The sequence below is a fragment of the Scyliorhinus canicula genome, chromosome 2 (genome assembly GCF_902713615.1).
Source record: "Scyliorhinus canicula chromosome 2, sScyCan1.1, whole genome shotgun sequence".
Classification (NCBI taxonomy): domain Eukaryota; kingdom Metazoa; phylum Chordata; class Chondrichthyes; order Carcharhiniformes; family Scyliorhinidae; genus Scyliorhinus; species Scyliorhinus canicula.
Window position 1 is genome coordinate 221,001,411 of NC_052147.1, and position 24,259 is coordinate 221,025,669.

At 45.0% G+C, this 24,259-nt stretch overlaps 1 protein-coding gene across 16 annotated transcripts in view; it reads right to left on the reverse strand.

Moving 5' to 3' along the window:
- baz2ba (bromodomain adjacent to zinc finger domain, 2Ba) overlaps nt 1-24,259 on the reverse strand; it is a 563,986-nt gene that overhangs the window by 65,477 nt on the left and 474,250 nt on the right. For all 16 annotated transcript variants that reach the window (XM_038789612.1, XM_038789617.1, XM_038789613.1 and 13 more), the window contains 2 exons: nt 13,933-14,077; nt 3,806-4,482 (listed from right to left, as the gene is read on the reverse strand). In XM_038789612.1, the coding sequence (XP_038645540.1) occupies nt 3,806-4,482; nt 13,933-14,077 (822 nt within the window). The remainder of the gene's footprint in view (nt 1-3,805; nt 4,483-13,932; nt 14,078-24,259) is intronic.

Below are 24,259 nucleotides of genomic sequence, written 5' to 3' on the forward strand. Positions count from 1 at the left end.
GCGCCATTTTTGAATTCTCCGGCCCCTGAAAATCAGCGTACTCGAGGAGTATGCCGCGCCGAGTATCCACTGCCTCAGACCATTGCCTGAGGCTCGCCCCGCGATGCTCCGTTGCCAACCGGCCAAGTTCCCGATAGCATGGGTTACGTGTGCTCACACCATCCGGGATCCTCACGTGGCGGCTGCAGACTCAGTCCGCACCGCCACAGTCAAGGGGAGGGCCGAACAAACGGCCGGGGGGGGGGGGGGGGGGGGGGGGGGGGGGGGGGGCCTTCATTCAGGGCTGGGGGCAATGTGGGTGAGCGGTCCGAGGAACACGAACGGTCGGAGGGGGCACTACTTTGGCGGTCCAGGTCCGCGGGCTGAGTCTGCCATCTGGCACGGCGCGGCCACTGCAGCTGTCACCATGCGTATGCGTGGCCTTTGAAACGGAAGTGCTGGGGGTCGTATTGGCAGCTAGAGTGGCGAGCTCTACGCCAGCTCCCTGCTAGCTCCCAGAAAAATGTGGAACAATGCCAAAAGACCACCGTTTTCACGCCGGCATGGGGACTTAGTCTCCAAAACAGAGAATCCAGCCCAGCATCCATCTGGAAGCCCAAACTAAAGAAAAAAACTAATTGGAAGACGCCCACCTGAAACAAAGACTCATCCTTCTACTTTCATCAATATTTTATCAAAGGGAAGGGGGGTTAGAGATTAGATAATAGTTAAACAGTTGTACTTGTTCCCAATATAATTACAATAAATGTTAATAATAGCTAATTGTGTATAAATTTACAAACCTGGTGACTGTAGTTATTGGGCAGCCAAAGGCCTCGGATATTTTAAAATACAAGTTAATTTCAACCGTGTTGTGACACGGGGTCAAGTGGGGCTGGAATTGACCATGCATTGTCCCAGGGTGTCAGAACACATTTAAGATAGAGATGAGTTGATTTTTTTTTCTCTCAGAGTCATTATTCTGTGGAATTCTCATCCTCCCTTATCTTATGCCACTATTAGCACCTTCTTTAGTCTTTAACACTGTCATTAACACTCCCCGTCTTGCACCTACAACACCTTTGTCAATTTTCTCCCAGCATCCACCTATCTTCTATTTTGCTCCACCCCCTCCTTAACAGCATAAAATCAATCACATTTATCCTTCTCTTCAGCTCTGAAGATTCTCAACAGATGCTGCCAGACCTGTCAGGTTTTACAGCATTTTCTGTTTTTATTTCAGATTTTAAGCATCTGCAGTATTGGAAGATTATGTAATCCAGAGTTTTCCAATGTGTTAGCCATTAGCCACGTGTATTTAGTTAGAAATACATATATTTTGATTAAGACATAAAAGCTGAACAAAAGACAATGCCATTGATCATGTAATCGCAATATTTATAACAACATAATGTGTGTGCTTTAACCTTTTAACATGCGTATATTTGTTTGTAGAATAGTAAGAAATAAAGCATAGTATGTAAGTGCCTCTTGATTGTTGAGTGTTTTACTTCCTTGTTACTGAACATTGAGGAAGTACATTTACCAGTATCATGCGAGTATTCAGAAGGTATTTTCTATTGAAATTAATGCATTTGGCTAAAATGGTGTCACTGTAGACACAGCTGTGAATAGCCTAAGTTTATTTTGAACAAAACTGGTGTAGTTGTAGTTCAACTGTGTTAAAGTCATTAAAATGGATAAGGACGAATACTGCACCATGGTCATAGTCAGAGAGTATATCCATTGTGACATTGGATTCTGGTCATTTCAATTCCCTGATATCGAGTCAAAGCCTGATTGAATGCTCCAATCATTCAAGGAGAAAAGCAGCTTGGAAATGGAGCAGTAGTCTGCAAGGAAAGAAAGGTAGTGTGTGGATTTTTTTTAGAAGGGCTGATAAAAACAATTTTGAAAGGAAAGGGGAGCAGTGCACATGAAGGTGAAATAACTGACGATATCAACCATCATATGGGTCAGATAATTAAGTTGGATAGTTAGCTGTTCAGTGGGAATCAGGCCAAGGGAGCAGCAAGTGGTTTTTGTGGATGAAATTAGGTTGAAAAGGGAATACAAGGAACAGTGGAGAGAAACTGGAGAGAAGCTGTAATCTGGTTCTTAATCTGGGCTCCACAATAGATAGAAGCCACGGGAAGAATCAACAACATTCACTGCATGATTTAAAACCAAATGACAGTACCAACTGGACCCAAAGTAGACTTGATCAGACTAATCTGTCCAAAATGGACATCAGCCCCTTTTATGCAAAGTGGAAAAACAAAATATCAAATGCAAGTCACATTTGTGCCATGCAAGTACCAAGCAAAGACCATCTTCAACAGGAAAAAATTTAACCATCACCTCCTGACATTGTGGCATTGCCATCGCGGAACTCGCTACCATCAACATCCTAGGTCAGCCATATAAATACTGTGGCTACAAGAGCAGGTCAAAGGCTGGGTATTATGCAGTAAGAAACGCACCTCACGACTACCTTGTCCACCACCTACAAAGCACAGGGTAGAAGCATGATGGAATGCTCTCCACTTGCCTGGATGAGTGTAGCTCCAAGAACACTCAAAAAGCTTGACACCATCCAGGACAAAAGAACCAGCTTGATTAGCACCCCATACACCATCATAAACAAAAGATGCACTCCAGCAACACACCAAAGCTCCTTTGATAGCACCTTCCAAACCCAGAAGTAAAAGAACAGCACACACATGGGAACACCATCCCATCTAAGCCAAACACCATTCTGCCTTTGAACTAATCAACATTCCTTCATTGTCATTGAGTCAAAACACGGAACTCCCTCCCCTACAGCACTGTGGGTATACCGACACAACATGAACTACTGCAGATCAACAACACATCACCACCACCTGCTCAAAGGCAATAAATACTGGCCTGGCCAGTGATGCCAACATCTTGTGAAAAAATAAAAATTTTTAGAAATTGATAATTCTGTGGCCAAAAAGATTAGAAAATTAAAAAGAATACTTGATCAAAATGACTACAAAAAGATACAAATGTCATAGTATCATAAAATGTTCATCTATCTCCATTTTCTTCCTCACGTCCCATCAAATGGCATTTATAAATGAAGGCTGAAGGAGCATAAGGCCACAAGAAGCAAAATTAAGGCACATGGCTCCTTGAATTGTCCGCTATTCAATAAGATAATGGCAGAACTTATCTTGGAAAATTTCTCTGGATTATCAAAAATGTATTACAAACTTTAACTGGCACTTTCTTTCTGATCAAGATGCATGTTTCTTTGAATTAATGTTAGGTATGAATCAAAAGAATGAACTTTTAAGACCTGCATCTTGTGATTTTCTGACATGATACACAAAATTAAAATTTCATGCCATCCCTGCACAGCTACTGAATATTAACTAAGAATAACACATTCACATTGGCCTTACAAAGTATTGGTATATTGGAGAACGAGAATTATTATCGAAATAGTGAGTCGCACATAATGGTCAAGAAATCAAGAGAAAAACAGTAATCAGAGTTGAGTTACTTTCTCTGAGACATAAAGAGGGACTCAAAAAAATTAACTCTCTCTCGCATATCTTTCAGAGGAATATTGACAAAACATGGCATTCAAAACATTTCATTCAAAAAATTGTAAATGATACTAGGGAAATACAAAAGCAGAAATGGATCGACCCTTTCCAATTGTTCTAAGTAATTAAATATTTCAATTTCTAAAACAATTAGTATTGCAAATGAAGGCAGAAAATAACTAGATTTTGTGTAATTGAGCAAGTTAGGTAAGATACTAGTTACATAAATAGGAATAAAGATTTCACACCTGTAGTGCTGATAATGCAAAAGGATTGAGTCCAAGTGCATTCTGCAGGGATCCTGAACCCAAAAGCGGAGGTGAGGGCAAAGACTGGGAATTAAATTGAGATTGTGCCATTTGTTCTGAGGAGGCTGGAGGCACATTTGTACAGGTGATGGAAGATTCATCACAAGGCATTCTTGGTAAGAGGCTGAACCACTGCCCACCTTTCTCTGTAAGTACTTTCAGCAGCTGGTCATTTTGGAGTAAAGGAGAATTGTAGAGTTTCCCTGTGCCAGTTATCAGTGGGTTAAAGAGGTTTGCACACGAGTCCATTTTCTCTGAGTTGCCAGATGGAATTGTAAGCTGGGAACTTGAGATGGAGTTCTGAGAGTTACAACGACCAGGAGATGATGGAGTGGCAATTACTTGGTTCACATTTTGTTTCTGAGTCACAAAGTCCGATTCAGGAGGCATTTTTGCTACCTCTAACAGCTTACTCAGTTTAGAAAAAGAACCTGGCTTTTGCAAGAACAGGTTAGTGCTACTTTTTCCTTTTGAATCACTTTTACACAAATCTTCAGAGTTGGTTGCTGAACAAGAACTGTTTAATTTCTCTTCAGGTGGCTCAGAAGGCTCTTCCTTAATCTGAAAACTGTGAGCATTTCTTAGTTTTTCCCTCTCTTTCATCATCTCTTCAGAACCTGAAATAATAAATTAGTTTTACTTACAGTGCAGGATACTCACATTTTCACATTAAATATTGATGCAGCAAAAGGGTTAAATAGCATTGTATGCTACGCAATCCTTTAAAGACCAGCTTTTAGCTAATTTGGATAACATAGACCCAAATTACATTAAAAAAAAAACCACAAGACATTTACATTAGATAACGTGAAATTAAAAGATGTGAGCCAATAGCCATATCATATATTTTTACATGATAAAGCTAACCTTGTGAACATAATCATTTGACTTAACCACTTTATGAGCCTCACAAATCTGGAAAATTCAATGGCTTACTGTTATAACCTCAATGGAGGTCCCGGGATCAGACGATTTCTCATCAACTTCCCCTTTAAGGCAGGCAGGATTTCCCCTTTAAGGACACAGAGATTCCCTTTTACAAGGAGAGCCCCACCTGTATAAAAACCTCAGCCTAGCTGCAGGTCGGAGAAGGAGACCCTTAGGGGAGTGGAGGAGTATCACTGTTTTGGAAAAAACCTTGTTCTTTAATTCTACCATTGTCTTTGCTTTCTGCTTTTCGTGGATTCACCACTTGTATTGAATCATTCATAATTTGGCCATGTGATCTGCTGGTCCAACAAGATCACCTACAGAAGATGGCCAATAAGGTGATCAAAGTGACCTCAACAGGATTAAATGTCAAGCCAATAACAACTTCTCCTAATACAGGTGTAAAAAGGAAACTTCCCTTCTAGCAAAATTCATGCACTTACATATTTATCTATACGTGAACTTCCCTCACACTTTGTGCATAACTTTAGTTACTTGACTAAAGAGAGCCAGACGAAATCAAGATAAGCATTGTAATTCTCTCATATTCCACTACCTCCCAAACCAAAAACACTGAACACCAGCAGCACAATTTAGAGGAGCAATAGACAACATCGACGTTCAGGTTATTTAAGATGCTTCATATTACTTGCGATAAGCCACAAGGTCTGTAAATAAGCAGTTTCATAGTCACTGGAAGCACATTGCTCTTAGCAACACTCTGCAATTAACAAGATGGCATTTCCTGTTGCTGGGAACTATTCTCGACAAAGAACAAAAATGGTTCTCTACAAACAGCATTGTAGTTTCTGTGTTCCACCATGGCAGATGCTCACCCAATAAGCAACTGAAACTGTCAGTCCTATGTACATCCCAGGACCTTGAGGTTACATAGTTAATGCAGCTCTAGTTTATTAATTTACCACCTGTGTTTCTGATGGGTTAGAAATTTCCCCTTTCTTGAAGCATGAGACAGAATTGTGCATGTGGCAAAGTACAGCATCTGCCATTAGAAATGCATTTATATAGCACCTTTCACAATAATTCCACAGCGCTATACAGCCAATCAAGAACTTCTGAAGTTGTAGGAAACATGACTACGTTTCCTATTCGAGCACAGCCACGATAGGCCCATTGACCTCCTTCTGTGCTGTACCTAGTCTGCTTTTTGGTGATGTTGATTGAAAGATAAATATTGGGAAAGACAGTGGAGATAATTCCTCTGCTTTTTAACAATTAATTTACAGGATGTAGGTGTCGCTGGCTAGATCAGCATTTATTTCTTTGAAATAGTGCTTTGGGATCTTTTACGTTCATCTGAGAGGCAAATAAAGCCATGGTTTAATGTCTCATCTGAAAGATGGGACCTCAGACAGTGCAGAGCACTCGATTAATATTGCACTGGAGTGTAAAGCTAGATTATTGGGCTCAAGTCTCTGACCCACAGCTTTGAGACTAAAATGTGAGTATCTGCACCCTATCCATGACTGACACATTATGGACCCATGGCAAATAGTTGCATTGATATGCAGTTGCTCAGGTGATCCAGTGACACTGTTTTCAGAGCAAAGGCTTTGCCTGCTCACACCCAACAATCATCAAAATAAAGATAGGCTCCACATTGATTTCACATTTGTCTGCGTGCTGCAGACTATTGTGTTCACCTGGGTACACTTCAAACAAATATTTTTAATAAGTATTTTTATTAAAGTTTGCATTTTTACACTAAAGAAATGGATGAAGCGGTTATAATATACAATTTACACATCGTTCTTTTTCAGCACCTTCCCCTCCCTCTTCTGCTGTCTCCGGGTCCTATTATCGGCCCTAAATGGTTTGTTCTGCCGTTTTTGTTATTCTTATAGCTTTGTGAGGGGCCCTCTGGTCCCCTGTGTCGGTCTCTCCCTGGGTTCCCCTTTGACGTTTCCTTGGGTCTCTCCCCCAGTTGCCCCCACCCTTCGTTCCTGTCTGCTTTCTGTGGCCCTGGTGGTTCCAGTGCGCGCGCGCGCGCCCCCCCCCCCCCCCCCCCCCCGTTCTATCCATTGTTGGCTTCAAACAAGTCTTGGAACAGGCTGATGAATGATTGGTCCTTACACTTTGTGGAATTCTTCTTCTGACCCTTGGATGGTGTAGTTGATCTTCTCCGGATGGAGAAATTCCAATAGGTTTGCCAGCCATCTGCAGCTGTGGATGGTGCTGCTGATCACCAGACGAGCAGGATTCTCCGATGGGTGATTAGCAAAGCAAATGCAAGGGCATCGCCACTCTTGCCCATATGAGTCCGATACCCCGAACACTCTCGGGCACAGTTCCACCCTTATCTCCACAACTTTGACCACCGCCTCGAAGAAGGCTGTCCAGAACTCGACAAGTCTGGGGCAGGCTCAGAACATGTGTGCGTGTCAGGCCTTCCTGGCACTGGTCACATTTCTCCTCCACCTCTGTCAGATGTGCTCTGTGCACCACTTTAAGCTGCATGAGGTTTAGCCTTGTGCAGCAGGAGGTGGAGTAGACCCTGTTCAGTGCTTCGCTCCAGAGTCCCCACTCTACTTCCATCCCTAATTCTTCGTCCCATTTCTCCCTTGTTCTGCCCAGTGGGGAGCGTGTCATAGAATCATAGAATTTACAGTGCAGAAAGAGGCCATTCAGCCCATCTGCTAAGACCCTCACAAAGAGCATCCTACTGAAGTACACGTATCTACCATTTCCCCGTAACTCAGTAACCCCCACTTCACATTTTTTGAACACCAAGGGTAATTTAGCATGGCCAATCCACCTAACCCTCACATCTTTGGACTGTGGGAGGAAACCGGAGCATCCGGAGGAAACCCACGCAGACACAGGGAGAACGTGCAGACTCCGCACAGGCAGTGACCCGAGCCGGGAATCGAACCTGGGACCCTGGAACTGTGAAGCAACTGTGCTAACCACTATGCTACCGTGCTGCCCACACTTCCTTTCTAAAAGTTGTCCGTATATCTCCCCGCAGTTCGCTTTTTTCATATTGTCCGTATCCAGTAGCTCCTCCAATATTGCATCTCTTGGGGTCTATTGTATCTCGTCATCTCCTTGCGGAGAAAGTTTTTGATTTGTAAATGTCAGAGTTCCTATCCATTCGGTAGTTCCAGTCTCTCTGCCAGCTCTTCTAAGTTTGCAAGTCTGTCCCCTGTGTAGAAGTCCCCAACTGCTCGTGTCCCCCCCATCCTGTTTCCACTTCTTAAAGGTGGCACTAGCATGGTTACTGGAAACCTGTGGTTGCTGCAGATGGGGGACAAGGCCTTGGGGTGAAGATCGATAGGGATCTAAACAAGAAGAGGAACCTGGGCAGTACGTTCATCTTGATCGTCTGCACCCTCCCTGCCAGGGAGAGCGGGAGTGCATCCCATCTCTGTAGGTCCTTTTTAACTTCCTCTACCAGATTGGTCAGATTCCACTTGTGGATCCGTGTCCAATTGTGGACAATCTAAATCTCCAGGTAACAGAATTTGAGTATTCTGCCCTGACAATTCCTGGAAGCACCGATTTCCCCACTATAAAGGCGTTGATGCGGATGTGGAAAATTCCTTCTCATTTGGGTGCAGGAGCCGCCATGGGCCCACTGCCCCCATCTGCTCCATGAATGTCCCCAGTTCCCTAGCCATTTCTGTCGTTTTCCCCATTCTGGACTTGATCTGTCCGTTAATGGGTCCTGTACACTGTTAAAGTCCCCCTCCACGATCAGTCGGTGCGTATCTATGTCAGGGAGTTCCGCCATGGTCTTCTTTATAAATTCTGTGTCGTCCCAGTTGGGTGTTTACACATTTACTAAGACTACCGTTGCTCCGTCTAGGACACCGCTGACCATGACATACCGACCCCCTTGGTCCGTGACCGTCTTTGTTGCCGTGAACTCCATCCTCTTACTTATCACTATGCCTACCCCACCTAGTCCTCATCCCATAGCATGACTGTAGGTCTGTCCCACCCAGCCCTTCCTTATCCGCAGTCGATCCTTCTCCCTCAAGTGCGTCTCTTGGAGGAAAACTATGTCAGCTTTCAAACTTCTCAAATGGGTGAACACTCTGGATCTTTTCACTGGGCCGTTAACACTCCGGGTGATTCTCTTGGTTTGGGGGGTGGTGTCTGTCCTCCACATTCCTGTGGGCTCAACAATACCTATCTGGTGGATGCGCCCCTGCACTCTGGGGTTTTCCTTTGTTAGGGGGCCATCCAAAATGGCTGTTGTTGCCGTTCTCTTTTTTTTATATAATAATCTTTCTTAATGTCACAAGTAGGCTTACATTTACATTGCAATTAAGTTACTGTGAAAATCCACTAGTTTACGGCGCCTGTTCAGGTACACTGAGGGAGAATTCAGAATGCCCAATTCACCTAACAAGCACGTCTTTTGGTACTTTTGGGAGGAAAGCGGAGCACCTGGAGGAAACCCACACAGACACGGAGTGCACGTGCAAACTCCATACAGACAGTGAACTAAGCTAGGAATCAAACTCGGGTCCCTGGCGCTGTGAAGCGCTTTTGCCGTTCTCGCTACAATGTTGGGCCCCTGGGTTCCAGGAATTTACTTGCTCTCGGTATTTCAGACAGACATTAAATTCATGCTTATATACCTCTTTACCAAGATGGTGTCTAACAAACCTCCATCAAAAGATTACCTGAACGCAGTAGATGCCATTTTGAAACCTCAGACACACTTAACACCCAATCAGTGGCACTGCCGCGTCCAATTTATCACCCGTAACTGTTAAAGAGTACAATTCCTCTTGCTTTGGGATATAAATGTCGAGCAACAAGTATAATTTTGGAATCAGCTGGTTAAGCCAGGTAAATAAATCAAGGATTGTGGCGTATACAGCTGCAATGTGTCCTTCACATTGCAAATCAGGCAGTGAGATGTTATATGTTTCATAGTCTGTTCTGGATGATCACAGCCAAAACATTTTATATTTGTGCATCAAATATCCAGATCTGCCATGATTAGTGCAGATGTGGTTTAAGGTTGCCCATGCGCTTCATGGAAGATCAAAACCAGAGATTTGTTGCGTCAGGTCTTTCACAAAATGTTTGTGACTTAAGACTTTTTACAATGTAAAATAATACTTAAATAACAAATGCTAACTTGTGTAAGTAGACAATAGTCAAGACTATTACTGATTACTGGGCAATGGATGTTCAATTCAGAATAAGGCCTCATATACAATGAAATGAGAAAAGTCATCTGACTAAAGCACAAAGATGTCTGATGTAAAAAGAACACCTAGACTCTTCTCATCCATGCCTCATTACCCAAAAGTAAAATAGAGGAATGTGCCATTTGTATGTGCTACCTGGACAAATGAAAGGCAAGTATGATTCTAAAAGAAGAACATTACTCCAGATTAATCTAATTATTTTTGAATTTAATGACATTGAAAAGTGGCAGCGTAACCCAGGGTACAAAAAAAAGAGAGTTGGAAGATGCAAGATTTCAGCTTTCCTCCTCAACATTTTCAGCCTGTCCATCATCCTGAAGTACCACCACCAAGGCAACCAATCTCGGATCACTAGACGCGAAGCCTTGCCAGTGAAGCGGGAATGCACGAGCCAACCTGGAGCGACAGGTACCCACCTGACCACACTGGAAGGTGAACCCGACCTCGCCACCCCACGTGACCAGACCAACCACCTACAACCCCCTCCAGTGACCCTGTCACCACCACCATCATCCACGACCCCTCCGAATGTAACCACCTACCTTACAGAAATCCAACCCCCCGCATCCAAGAGCAGCCGCTGACCCAGGAAGCAGAGAAAACGCGCCATCCTGCAGGTGAAACTTAAATTACGCGGCTTCAAGACACCTCTCCCCAGCATACTCCTGGAGAACGTTCAAGCGATTGAGAACAAGCTGGATGACCTCAATGCCAGACTTAACTCCCAGAGGGAAGTGAAGAACTGCTGTGTGCTCTGCTTCACTGAGACATGGCTTACTCTGGCCACACCAGACTGCGTCAACCAACCCAAAGGCTTCTCGATCCACCGGATGGACCACACAATGGCCTCAGGCAAGTCGAAGGATGGGGTTGTTTGCCTCCTCATCAACACCTCTTGGTGCTCGGGTGTGGTGTCCCTAGCGTGCCGCTGCTCCCCAGACGTAGAATATCTGACCGTGAAGTGTCGCCCTTTCTACCTTCCACGTGAATTCACCTCTGTACTCATCACAGCAGTCTACATCTCAACCCAGGCGGAAGTGAAGAAAGCACTTGACAAACTGCACTCCACCATCAAAAACCAAGAAACAAATCACCCTGAAGCCCTGACAATCGTGGCTGGAGACTTCAACCAGACCAACCTTAGGAAGGTTCTACCCAAACTCCATCACCATACCTTCTGCCCCACCAGAGATGCAAACACCCTGGACCACTGCTACACGAGCATCAAAAGATGCCTACCGTTCCATTCCCCGACCACACTTTGGCAAATCCGACCGCAAGTCAGCATTCCTACTTCCGGCTTACAAACAGCAATTCATGCGAGCTGAACCCGTCAAGAAAACCGTGCAGTGCTGGTCCGAGGCATCAGAGGACCTTCTCCGCGATTGTTTGGAGTCTGTGGACTAGTCCATATTCAAGCCATGGCAGCTAACCTGGATGAGTACGCAACCACCGTCACAGACTTCATCAGTAAGTGTGTCGAGGACTGTGTACCAAAGAAGACAATACGGGTGTTCCCCAATTGGAAACCCCGGTTCAACCAAAAGGTCCACTCCCTGCTAAAGTAACGGACGGAGGCGTTCAAGTCTGACAACCCTGACCTTTATAAGAAATCCAGGTACGACATACGGAAAGCCATCAGGGACGCCAAAAGACAATATCGGATCAAACTAGAGTACCAGGCCAATGATACAAACCCATGACGTCTATGGCAGGGCTTACATGAGATCACAGGATACAAAGCAAGTCCAGGTGGAATCTCTGGGGCTGGAACATCCCTCCCCGATGAACTGAACAAGTTCTATGCCAGTCGAACAGTCAAGTTCAAAGAGGTTACCTCATTACCCTTTAACCTGCGATTAACCCTTTCTCTGGATCTGTAATGACTTAATTACCTGCAAATGCTCACATTCAAAGTATTGTCTTGCATCTTTGACTTTGTCTATATGTATGTTTCTGGAACCTACCTCTTCATTCACCTGAGGAAGGAGCTGTGCTCCGAAAGCTAGTGATTTTAAACAAACGTGTTGGACTTTAACCTCGTGTTGTTAGACTTCGTACTGTACTCCCTATACACACACACGACTGTGCGGCAAGATTCAACTCCAATTCAATCTATAGGTTTGCAGATGATGCAACTATGGTGGGTGGTATCTCAACAATGACGAATAAGACTACAGAAGGGAGATAGATCACTTGGTTGCATGGTGTACCGAAACCACCACCCCCCCCCCCCCCCCCCCAACCAATAGCTCAGAAGTGAAGATGGTTGATAGCTTTAATTTCCTGGGCGTCACCATCACCAACAGTCTGTCCTGGTCCACTCACGTTGATGCAACAGTCAAGAAAGCCCAACAATGTTTCTACTTCCTACTTCTATATCGACTCTCACAAACTTCTACAGATGTGCCATAGAGAGCATCCTATCTGGCTGCACTACAGTTTGGTGGAGCAACTGCTCGGCCCAAGACCGCAAGATACTGCAGACTGTGGTAACTCAGGCCAACGCATCACACAAGCTTGCCATCCTCCCATTGATTCTGTCTACACCTCATGCTGCCTCAGGAAGGCAGACAGCATTGTCAGAGACTCCTCACACCCAGGCTCTGCCCTCTTCCAGACCTTTCTATCCGGAAAAAGATACGAAGTCTGAAGACCTGCACATCCAGAAATAGGAACAGCTTCTTCCCCACAGCTACTAGACTCCTCAATGACTCTCCCTTGGACGGTTTGTTCCCTGTAAGAAAACTATTCACAACGCCCTATGCTGCACTTGTTTGGCCCTTATTCTGCACTGTAATCAATCACTATTTGTTGATGTACAATTTGTCAATGTTCTCTGTCGATTATTCTGTTGTCTACTATGTACGTGCTGTGCACGCTCCTTTGGTCACAGAAAAATACTTTTCACTGTACTTCGGTACATGTGACAATAAATTTCAATCAATCAATAAAAATAATAATGCAAGAGGTACCATCCTTCTATGAGATTCTAAAGCAATATCCCATATGTCTGACGCAGTGATCCGGGGAAGGTTAAAGAAACATAAATTTTCCTCCCTTGACTAACACTACTAATTACAGTTAGCTAGTTATTAATTCCATTCTGACATTGGTAGCATCTTGCTCTGTGCAGTGTTATTGTTGTATGTACACAACAGCAGATGGTACATTTGAAAATGATTGATAGTATTTGAAGTACCTTGAGATGCTTCAGGAATGTGATATGGATGTATACAGTCTTGTTGAAAAAATCAAGTTCAATAAGCTTTTTGTTTGCAAGATACTAGATGGTACAACAATATCTAATTTACTATTTTTTACAACAGCATCTGTATTGGCAAGCTTAATTCCTATATAAATGTTTTAAAATGGACTGAGCAACAACAATCTCAGTTTAAAGCTACAAAGTAAATTTCTTAGTATAGCCATGATTCAATCATTCTGAAGTGGTTAAATCAATGTCATGAGTTTTCTTGTTCTAATTTGTTCAAAGAGTAAAAATAGAAGTATTTTCAATTGAATTAGGCAGAAAGAAAGTAAAGTCAAAAGAAAAAGGGACAAGCTGCCCATACCATGTCATGTTGCATATCTCATGGCTCCTGGCCAAATAGGTGTACCGAGAATAATCTAGCCATTCTCTGATGATGTTTATACTGAGAAGGGTCTATTTATGGAAAAAAAGGCAGAAAAAAACCCACAAGCACATGCCTTTTATCAAAGCAAAATTATCTTAATTTAAAAAATATACCATTGAGTTATCCACTTTCAACTGCAACAAGATTATAGGTTTCTCTAACTTGTCATGTTAGTTTGATTGTAATGTATTCATTGGATTGGATTGGATTGGATTGATAAGTATTACAAATACCACAGCAACAGAATTACTTCTAGAAATCCTGGCCAGGTTTGAGACACGTGTTAAAAAAGCTTGAATCACTTTACCTTCTGCACTTTCCATGCCTTCAACAAACACACCTCCACACTGAGGAAGTACCCAGTACCGTCGTTTATAGCGATCCTGGCCAAATGTCATGGCACGCAAGGAATGAGAGGCTTCAAACAGCTTCTTACGGTACTGGCTTTGTTGCTGTTCAAATAAAACATTTATAGTCAGACAGTGAAATTCATCTTTATAAAAATATTTCTACACATTGAGCACGACTTACAAAAAGATATACTTCTCTGCTTAATTTTATTACAGTAAACAGAAATGCTGTAACGTGATGAGGATATTCTAATATTCTAAAGTACAAAATGCTATAGTGAAAGAAAGCGCAAGATATTCTGTCCTGATTAGTTAGGTTTTTGTTCTGCAATAGATTTGCACCAGCACTATCAGAATTTCTATGGTATCTCTAACACAAAAATATCAAGGGACAATGAGATCAACATGGTAGGAAAAGAGACTGATCCAAAGGAGGTGATATTCAGAGGTGTCTAAAATCCTGACCAAAGAGACAGATTTTAAGGAAGATCTTAAAATAAGAGAGGGAGGTACAGGTGCAGAGGAGCTTAAGAAAGGAATACAAAGCCATACATTTTGGACAACTGAGGTTACAACTAACAATGATAGAGCAAAGGGAAGGAGATACACCCAAGATGTCAAATTCAGAACTTTGAAGGTTGGGGACAGGGTATTGAAGATCAAAAGGATTGTAGGGATATATGGAAGTCTCAAGAGTAAATCTCTGACAGTGACCCCAATAGTTTATTTTACTTACAAGGTGAAATACTATGGAAAAATCAACATCCTGACTCAGTAGAAAATCTAACCTATAAAATATTTTGAGAGTGGTATCTGCTCTTGTCCATCCTGACATTACATTTGATCAGCTGCTTCAACTTTCAAATACTGTTAAAACAGAAGGACAAACAACCCATGTCTTGAATCATTTAAATGTGATCCAAATTGATATCATTCCTTTCTGGTAGAATTTGCAACAAAACCATCCTGAAATAGTAGTCAAGCAATTAAAAGTTAATGTATCTTTGAGACTTCTTCCATAGAAATACTGGACTGATAAATTAGTTAAACCAAATATAGAGTAGTACTCTTCCAGGTTTGTCAAATGACAATTTATCCAGCAACAGTCAAAGCTCAGGAAAACAGTGATGCAGTGTCCCAAAAGCATAATAAATCACATTCACACCATGACTACTTGTAACTATCGGTCACTGCCAAATTTGGCATAATTGGGTGATTGTTTAAGCAATAATAGAGTAGATGGCAGACCAAAAACTTTCCTGCTTTGCTAACAGAGTTAATTAGACGTTCACTGAATAAGAAGTTACATTGGGAGTTAGTGTAAACTATCAAGCAACAATTATGAATAATACAAAAAGAGTAATTGAACAGACGTTCTTCTAACTACATAAGTCTGGTTTCTATTCCCTTCCCAGATACATCCATAGCAATGTCTCTGAACAAATTGTCACCTGTCCCACTTTTTCTTGATGATTATTCTTCCTTTACCTAATCTCTAGACACCTACATTTATAACTCTTCTGCATCCCTCCCTATCCATCAAGAGTACAGTCTATCTACACATCTGCACTTTTATTTGGCTTCTTTCTTGAACAGCAACCCTAACTTGCCCACATCAATACATTTCTCCACCTTGCTTATCTTGTTTCCTTTTAAATCCATTCCGTTTAGGGGAATGGAAGCATATTAGTAATGTTACTGGACTAGTAACTCAGGACAAATGGCCCAGACTAATGCCCCACAGACAGGAGTTCAAATCTCACCACAATTGTGGGGGAGTTTAAAAGAACAGTTACGACACAGGGGGCAGCCATTCAGCCTGTTGTGTCTGCACCTGCACCGGCTCCTGGAAAGAGCACCCTACCAAGGTTAACACCTCCACCCTATCCCCATAACCCAGTAACCCCACCCAACACTAAGGGCAATTTATCATGGCCAATCCACCTAACCTGCACATCTTTGGACTGTGGCAGGAAACCGGAGCACCCGGAGGAAACCCACGCACATACGGGAAGGATGTGCAGACCGTCCGCACAGACAGTGACCCAAGCCGGAATCGAACCTGGGACCCTGGAGCTGTGAAGCGATTGTGCTATCCACAATGCTACTGTGCTGCCCCTAGAATTCAAATTTCACCATCTGCAGTGGCAGGATTTGAACCTGGGTCCCCAGAGCATTACCCTGGGTCTCTGGTTTATTAGTCCAGTGACAATACCACTCTGCCACCGCTCCCCACTTCAAAAGAATAATTAATTAATTCATGAAATTTGGTGAGTGAGGGAATTCAAAGCAGTGAAGGGAAAAGTATTGTTGTTGTCTTTTACAAAATAAGGAAGCATCTGAAAAGGGAAATGGAAGAAGGTAAAGTCCAGAGGCATTAATTAGGTAAGCAAATAGGTTATAGATTTATGAGTCTTAAGTTATAAGGTTTCTTTCCATCTAAACTAGGGCAGTATTTCAAACTAGGATCAGGAAAGTATAGGCACTGTGTCAGGAAAACAGTAGTTTTAAGGAATTCATATTTGCATTGCTGAATATTAGAAATAAGATATAGATTTAAGTAGGTTCAATTTAGTATTTCCATATAAGGAAGGGGAAACCTATAGTTTATTTTCCAATTATGAGGCAATTTAGCATGGCCAATCCACCTACCCTGCACATCTTTGGGTTGTTGGGGGTGAGACCCATGCAGACACGGGGAAAGGAGAAACCTATAGTTAGATTCCGCTAGACAAAGGTGTTTGTGTAGGGGTTTGGTCAGATCAAACTGTGCCTCTATAATGCTTGAGGAGGGTTACTACGTGAAAAGTAAACAAGCTGGGAGGAAAGCAATTGTTTGAAGGAAGATGTTAAATCATGCCCTTTTGGGAGGGGAGTTTGGAAACCCTCACAGGATATACATCGGGGGGGATTGGGAGATTATCCGATGGAATATCGGTTGAATGGCATTGGTTGTGTGGTATTTTTTGAAATTTGTGAAGCTAAGGGGGGATTAAAGGAATATTGTATTATTAAACTCTTCATGTTTAATAAATGTTGTTTTGCTTGTTCTTAAAAAACTAATGAGCAATCCTGTAGCTCTGTTCCACCACGTTTTCCAAAAAATGGTTAAAATTATGATCTTTTAATAATAATAATCTTCATTAATGGCACAAGTAGGCTGACATTAACCCTGCAATGAAGTTACTGTGAAAATTCCCATGGCGTCTGTTCAGTACACTGAGGGAGGATTCAGAACATCCAATTCACCTCAAGCATATCTTTCGGGACTTGTGGAAAGAAACCGGAGCACCCAGAAGAAACCCACGCAAACACGGGGAGATCGTGCAGGGTTTGCACAGACAGTGACCCAAGGGAATCGAACCCAGGTCCCTGGTGGCTGTGAAGCAACAGTGCTAACCACTGTGCTACCACGTCGCCCCAAGGCAGAAGTCCATTCTGGAATCTTCACATCTAATAGTAACATCAATCGGGATCATTGTCATAATATCCACTCATGTATATAATGAGATGCAGACAGGCAGTGATTGACACATAGGATGACCAATGAACACACAACACAGAACAACCAATCACCAGAAAAGACACCACCACTATAAAGCTCACAGGGCATTAAGACTCTCGCTCTTTTCGGGACCCAGACACTGAGACAGTCAGAGTGCACAAGTCAGTGGACATTATTGCCATGTGGTAGCTAGTAAGTCTGGTCGAACCAGTAAGAGGTCGTCAGTAGGATTAGTAGAGTGTCAAACCAAGTTGAATATGTACAGCCGTTCTTAGTTTAAATAAAACCGTGCTGGATCATCTCCGGTGTTCGACGTTTGTTTCTAGCTTCCCTGCATCCAGTTGCAGTCAACGTCAAACCAACCCGTCTAACACATCAATCGTAACAAGTGTATTAAATTTATAGCTTAACCAGTTAAAGTATTTAATATAACTACAAATAGTAGCCTGAATAAAGCATTGATTAATTAAATAAATAACATATGGTTAGGTAAAGATAAATTGGAGCAAACTGCTGTCTGAATTACCGGATGTGGGAACTTGTGGACACCAGAATATCCCAAGCAAACAAGGTAGGAGGAGATGACACCCTTTCAAATCTCTCTGGTTCAGTCATTGAATTAGAGTGCAAGTTGCAGAGACTCAGGCACACAAGGGAGGAGGAAGTCTGGACTATTTTCTTCAGAACGCAGCCATACCCCAGAAGAAAACACAGGTCCAGGAAAGTGAGGGTGTGACTTAAAGGGAGTTTGGTTATGTGGATTTAGGGAAGGTTACGAAGGAGGTCGCGCAGGCACTTGCCCTGACAACAGGAATAATGTTCTCGCTACCTGTAGGTATAATGTTCTCGCTACCTGTGAGGACATGGAAAATGCCACAGGGAGGACAGCCACAATGCAGACCATGGCACTGTGAGAGACTGTCCAGTGTTGGTGTGGGGAGAGAGCAGAACTGAAATATGGTCATAATAGGGGACTCTGTATCTAGCAGGGCTGATGATGTTCTCTCCAGCCAAGAACACAAATCCCAAAGGGGGTGTTGCACACCCAGTGCCAGCGTAAGACATATTTCACAGCAGTTGGAGAGGAAAGTGAAAAGTGACACCAGTTGCCACAGTCCACATTGGGACACTCAACATAGGATCCCTTCATTGTTCCTATCTGGAAAAAGAGTATCAGGAGTTCAACTCTGAATTAAAAAGCAAGACTTTGAGGGTAATTAATCTCTGGATTATTGTCCGAGTCACATGCTAATTGGCATAGGAGCACAGACCAGGGGAATTAACACACAGCTGAAATGCTGGTGTGGGAAAGAAGGATTCTTTTCCATGTGACACTGGCATTAGTTCTGGCCCAGGAAGGTGCTGCACTGATGGGACCGCTCCACTTGAACGAGACTGACAAGTGTAGTGAGTTGCCTTTATAGATATCAGGGCTCAAAGCAGTCCAACAACTTGTCCTCCTGTGGCTCCATGGAGCATGGACCTGCTGCTGTGTGTCAGGGTGAGAACATTTTGCCTGACAACCAGCCAGGCCAGCCTGGTTCCTTCCATGGTGAGGTGGGGCAGGCCCTTGCCATCCGTAGTCCCCAACATTGAAAGTCAGCAGCCTTATGCGAACCATAGCAACAGGGGTAGGCCATTTAGCCTGTCAAGCCTGCTCTGCTATTTAATACAATCATGGCTGATCGGATACTTCAACATCTTTTACAGCCACTATCCCTATAACCCTTAACGTTATTGCTGATTGTAAATCTATTAATCTCTATTATAAACATACACGATGACCGACCTTCCACAGCTCTCTGAGGTAGAGAATTTCAAAGATTCACAATCCTCTGCGTAAAGATATTTCTTCTCAACTCGGTCCTAAGCAGCATCCCTCCTATTTTGAAATTGTGCCCCCTAATTCTAGACTTTCTAAACAAGGGAAACATCTTACCCAGTATATTTCTTTAAGTATTTTATAGGTTTCAAAGAGATCACCTTCCATTCTTTGAAACTCTAGAGAATACAGTCTCACTTTGCCCAATCTCTCTTCATAAGGCAGTCCCACCATCTATGGAACAAGTTTGGTGAACCTTCGTTGCACTCCCTCGATGGCAATAATATCCTTTCTGAGATGAGGGAATGAAATGGCACACACTACTCCATGTGTGGTAAATCAAGCTACAATACAATTGCAGCAAGACCTCAGTACTCCTGTCCTCAAATCCTTTTGCAATAAAGGCCTTCTTAATAGCTTGCTACACCTGCATGCTAGCCTACAGTGACTTATGGACAAGGACACACATTTATACATCTGCACTTTCTAATTTCGTACCATTTAAGAAATACTCTGCACATCTGTTCTTTCTACCAAAATGGATAACCTCACATTTTTCCACATTATATTCCATCTGCCATGTTCGTGCCCACTCACTAAGTCTGTCCAAAATCTCCTGTAGTCACTTAACATCTTCCTCACAACACACATTTCCACCTAGCTTTGAACCATCCACAAACTTGCAAATATTACATGTGGTCCCCACATCCAAATCATTGATGTATATTGTGAACAGCTGGGCTTGAGTACCGATCCTTGCAGTACCCCACTAGCCTGCCAATGCAAGAATGATTTGTTCATTTCTACTGTTTTCTGCTCATTAGCCAATCCTCAATTCATAACAGTATGCACTTTTGTTTTTCTAATTAAACGTCTATGGGGGATGGAATTAAAAGCCCTTTCAAAGTCAAAATATTGACGCTCCATTGACTCTCCTTTTTCAATTTTGTTAGCAATATCTTCAAAAAAACTCCAATAAATTCATCAAACATTGTCAAACCATGCTGCAGTCACTCAAGCAGCACTGCATTTGAGCACTAGGGCAGGCAAAGGGACATGAAAAACAGCCCCCAAAGGAAAGCAGAAGGGTGATTAGTTGACTTTTTAATGGAAGTGTGGATGATTTGGTTGATCAAGTTGGTTTGAAATTTGTTTTGTGATGGTTTTTATCTTAGCATTGTGGTCAATCACAGAATGGTAAGGTGGGACTATTGCTGAATGGGGAATTGGATTGCATTCACTGCTTCTACAGGTTGATTCAACATTCAGAGGCAGCCAGATAGGCTGTCTCCTCAACTGCTCACTGTGTACCTGGTAGCAATGGTTGAGCAGGATGCAGCAGGCCAAGGCAAATGATGCACTGTGGAAAGCATTGCAAGGTTCCTCTCGAGGGGTTCAAGACTGGTCCAGATAGCAGAAGATATGCTTCAGCCCGTCAATTGTCTATTCTTTTTTTAAAAAATAATTTTTATTCAAATTTTCACAAAAAAGAAAACAATAACAGAAAATTCTAAGAACAAAAAAAAACCATACACCCCCCCCCCCCCCCGCCGTAAATACAAAAGAGAAACAATAAATTAACGCTCGTCATTAGCAAAAAACAGATATTCAACCCAACATAAAAACAAAGAGACAACCCCCCCCCCCCGCCCGACCTTTTGTTTTTACCGTTCTGCCAGGAGATCTAGGAATGGTTGCCATCTCCTGAAAAACCACTGCACTGACCCCCTTAGGGCAAATTTGACCCTCTCCAATTTAATAAACCCCGCCATATCGTTGACCCAGGCCTCCACGCTTGGGGGCCTTGCATCCTTCCACTGAAGAATCCTCCGCCGGACTACTAGGGACACAAAGGCCAGAACACCGGCCTCTTTCGCCTCCTGCACTCCCGGCTCCACTGCAACGCCAAATATTCCGAGTCCCCAGCCTGGGTTGACCTTGGATCCTACCACCCTCAGTATTGTCCTTGCTACACCCTTCCAAAATTCCCCCAGCGCTGGGCATGCCCAGAACATGTGGACATGGTTTGCTGGGTTCCCTGAGCACCTAATACACCTGTCCTCGGTCCCAAAAAAACGGCTCATCCTTGTCCCGGTCATATGAGCCCGATGCAGTACCTTAAACTGAATGAGGCTAAGCCTCGCACACGAAGAGGAGGAGTTCACCCTTTCTAGGGAATCCGCCCACGTCCCCTCCTCAATCTCCTCACCCTGCTCCTCCTCCCATTTATCTTTCAGCTCCTCCACCGAGGCCTCGTCTACCTCCTGCATCACCTGGTACACTTCCGAGATCCTCCCCTCTCCAACCCATACTCCCGAGAGCACCCTGTCCTGGACCCCACGCGGCGGCAGCAGAGGGAACCCCGTCACCTGACAAACGCCCTTACTTGCATGTACCTAAAGGTGTTCCCCGGGGGGAGCCCAAACTTCCCTTCCAGCTCACCCAGGCTCGCGAACTTCCCATCTATGAACAGGTCCCCCAGCCTCCTTACAACTGCCCTGTGCCAATTCAGGAACCCACCATCAATTCTCCCCGGAACAAACCGGTGGTTCCCCCGTATCGGGGACTCCATCGAGGCCCCCACTTCCCCCCTGTGCCGCCTCCATTGCCCCCAAATCCTGAGGGTAGCTGCCACCACCGGGCTCGTGGTATACCTCGTCGGAGGGAGCGGTAGCGGCACCGTTGCAAGCGCTTCCAGGCTCGTACCCACACAGAATGCCATCTCCAGCCTCTTCCATGCCGCCCCCTCCCCGTCCATTACCCACTTACGCACCATCGCTGCGTTGGCAGCCCAATAATACCCACAGAGGTGGGGCAACGCCAGCCCCCCCCCCCCCCCCCCATCCCTGCCCCGCTCCAAGAACACCCGTCTCACCCTTGGAGTCCCGTGTGCCCACACAAACCCCGTAATGCTCCTGTTAACCCACCTGAAAAAGGCCTTTGGGATAAGGATGAGGAGGCACTGGAACAGGAACAGAAACCTCGGGAGTACCGTCATCTTGACTAACTGCACCCTACCCGCCAAAGACAGCGGCAGCATGTCCCACCTCTTAAACTCCTCCTCCATTTGCTCCACCAGCCTTGTGAGGTTTAGCTTATGCAAGGCCCCCCAGCTCGTGGCCACCTGAACCCCCAAGTACCGGAAGCTCCTCTCCGCCCTTTTCAGTGGGAGCCTCCCAATCCCCCCCTCCAGGTCCCCCGGGTGTATCACAAACAGCTCGCTTTTCCCAAAGTTAGGCTTATACCCTGAGAAATCCCCAAATTCCCAGAGAATCCCCGTCACCACCGGCATTCCCCCCACCGGGTCCGCCACATACAACAATAGGTCATCCGCATAGAGCGACACTCGGTGCTCCTCCCCACCCCGGACCAGCCCCCTCCAATCCCCCGACTCCTTCAGCGCCATAGCCAGGGGTTCAATGGCCAGTGCAAAAAGTAGGGGGGGGACAGGGGACACCCCTGCCTCGTCCCTCGGTATAGTCGGAAATACTCCGACCTCCTCTTATTCGTGGCCACACTCGCCATCGGGGCCTCATACAACAGCCTCACCCAACTGACAAACCCGTCCCCAAACCCGAACCTTTCCAGCACCTCCCACAAGTACCCCCACTCGACCCTATCAAAGGCCTTCTCCGCATCTAGCGCCACCACTATCTCCGCCTCCCCTTCCACCGCCGGCAACATAATAATGTTCAAGAGCCTCCGTATATTAGTGTTCAGCTGCCTCCCCTTCACAAACCCCGTTTGATCCTCGTGGATAACCTGCGGCACAGAATCTTCTATCCTCGTGGCTAAGATCTTTGCCAACAACTTGCCGTCCACATTCAGGAGTGAGATCGGCCTGTATGACCCACACTGCAGGGGATCCTTGTCTCGCTTAAGGATCAAGGAGATCAGCGCCCGAGACATCGTCAGGGGCAAAGCCCCCCCCTCCCTCGCCTCGTTGAAGGTCCTAACCAACAGGGGGCCCAGCAGGTCTGCATCTGCCTTGCAAAATTCAACCGGGAACCAATCCGGCCCCGGCGCCTTCCCCGACTGCATGTTCCCTACCCCTTTAACCAGCTCCTCAAGCTCAACTGGCGCCCCCAGACCCTCCACCCGTTCCTCCTCCACCCTCGGGAATCTCATCCGGTCCAAAAAGCGCCGCATCCCCCCCTTCTCCGCCGGAGGTTCGGACCGATATAGTCTCTCATAAAAGTCCCTGAAGACCCCATTAATGTCTACCCCCCCTCCGCACCACATCTCCTCCCCGGTCCTTAACTCCACCAATCTCCCTAGCCGCATCCCGCTTACGGAGCTGGTGTGCCAGCATCCTACTCGCCTTCTCCCCATACTCGTACACCGCACCCTGAGCCTTTCTCCATTGAGCCTCCGCCTTTCTGGTGGTCAACAAGTCGAACTCAGCATGAAGGCTGCACCGCTCCCTCAGCAATCCCTCCTCCGGGGCCTCCGCGTACCTCCTGTCCACCCTCACCATCTCCCCCAGCAATATCTCCTTTTCTCGCTGGTCCCCTATCTCCCTGTAGGCCCGAATGGAGATCAACTCCCCCGAACCACCGCCTTCAGCTCCTCCCAGACTGTCCCCACTCGGACCTTCCCATTATCGTTGGCCTCCAGGTACCTCTCGATGCATCCTCGAACCCGCCCCCTCACATCCTCGTCCACCAGCAGCCCCACCTCCAAGCGCCACAACGGGCGCTGGTCCCTCTCCTCCCTCAGCTCGAGGTCCACCCAATGCGGGGCTTGGTCAGAAATGGCTATCGCCGAGTACTCAGCGTCTACTACCCCCACAATCAGCGCCCTACTCAAAACAAAGAAGTCGATCCGGGAGTAAGCCTTATGCACATGGGAGAAGTATGATAATTCCCTGGCCCTTGGCCTCGTGAACCTCCAAGGATCCACCGCTCCCATCTGGTCCATAAACCCCCTCAGCACCTTAGCCACCGCAGGCATCCTA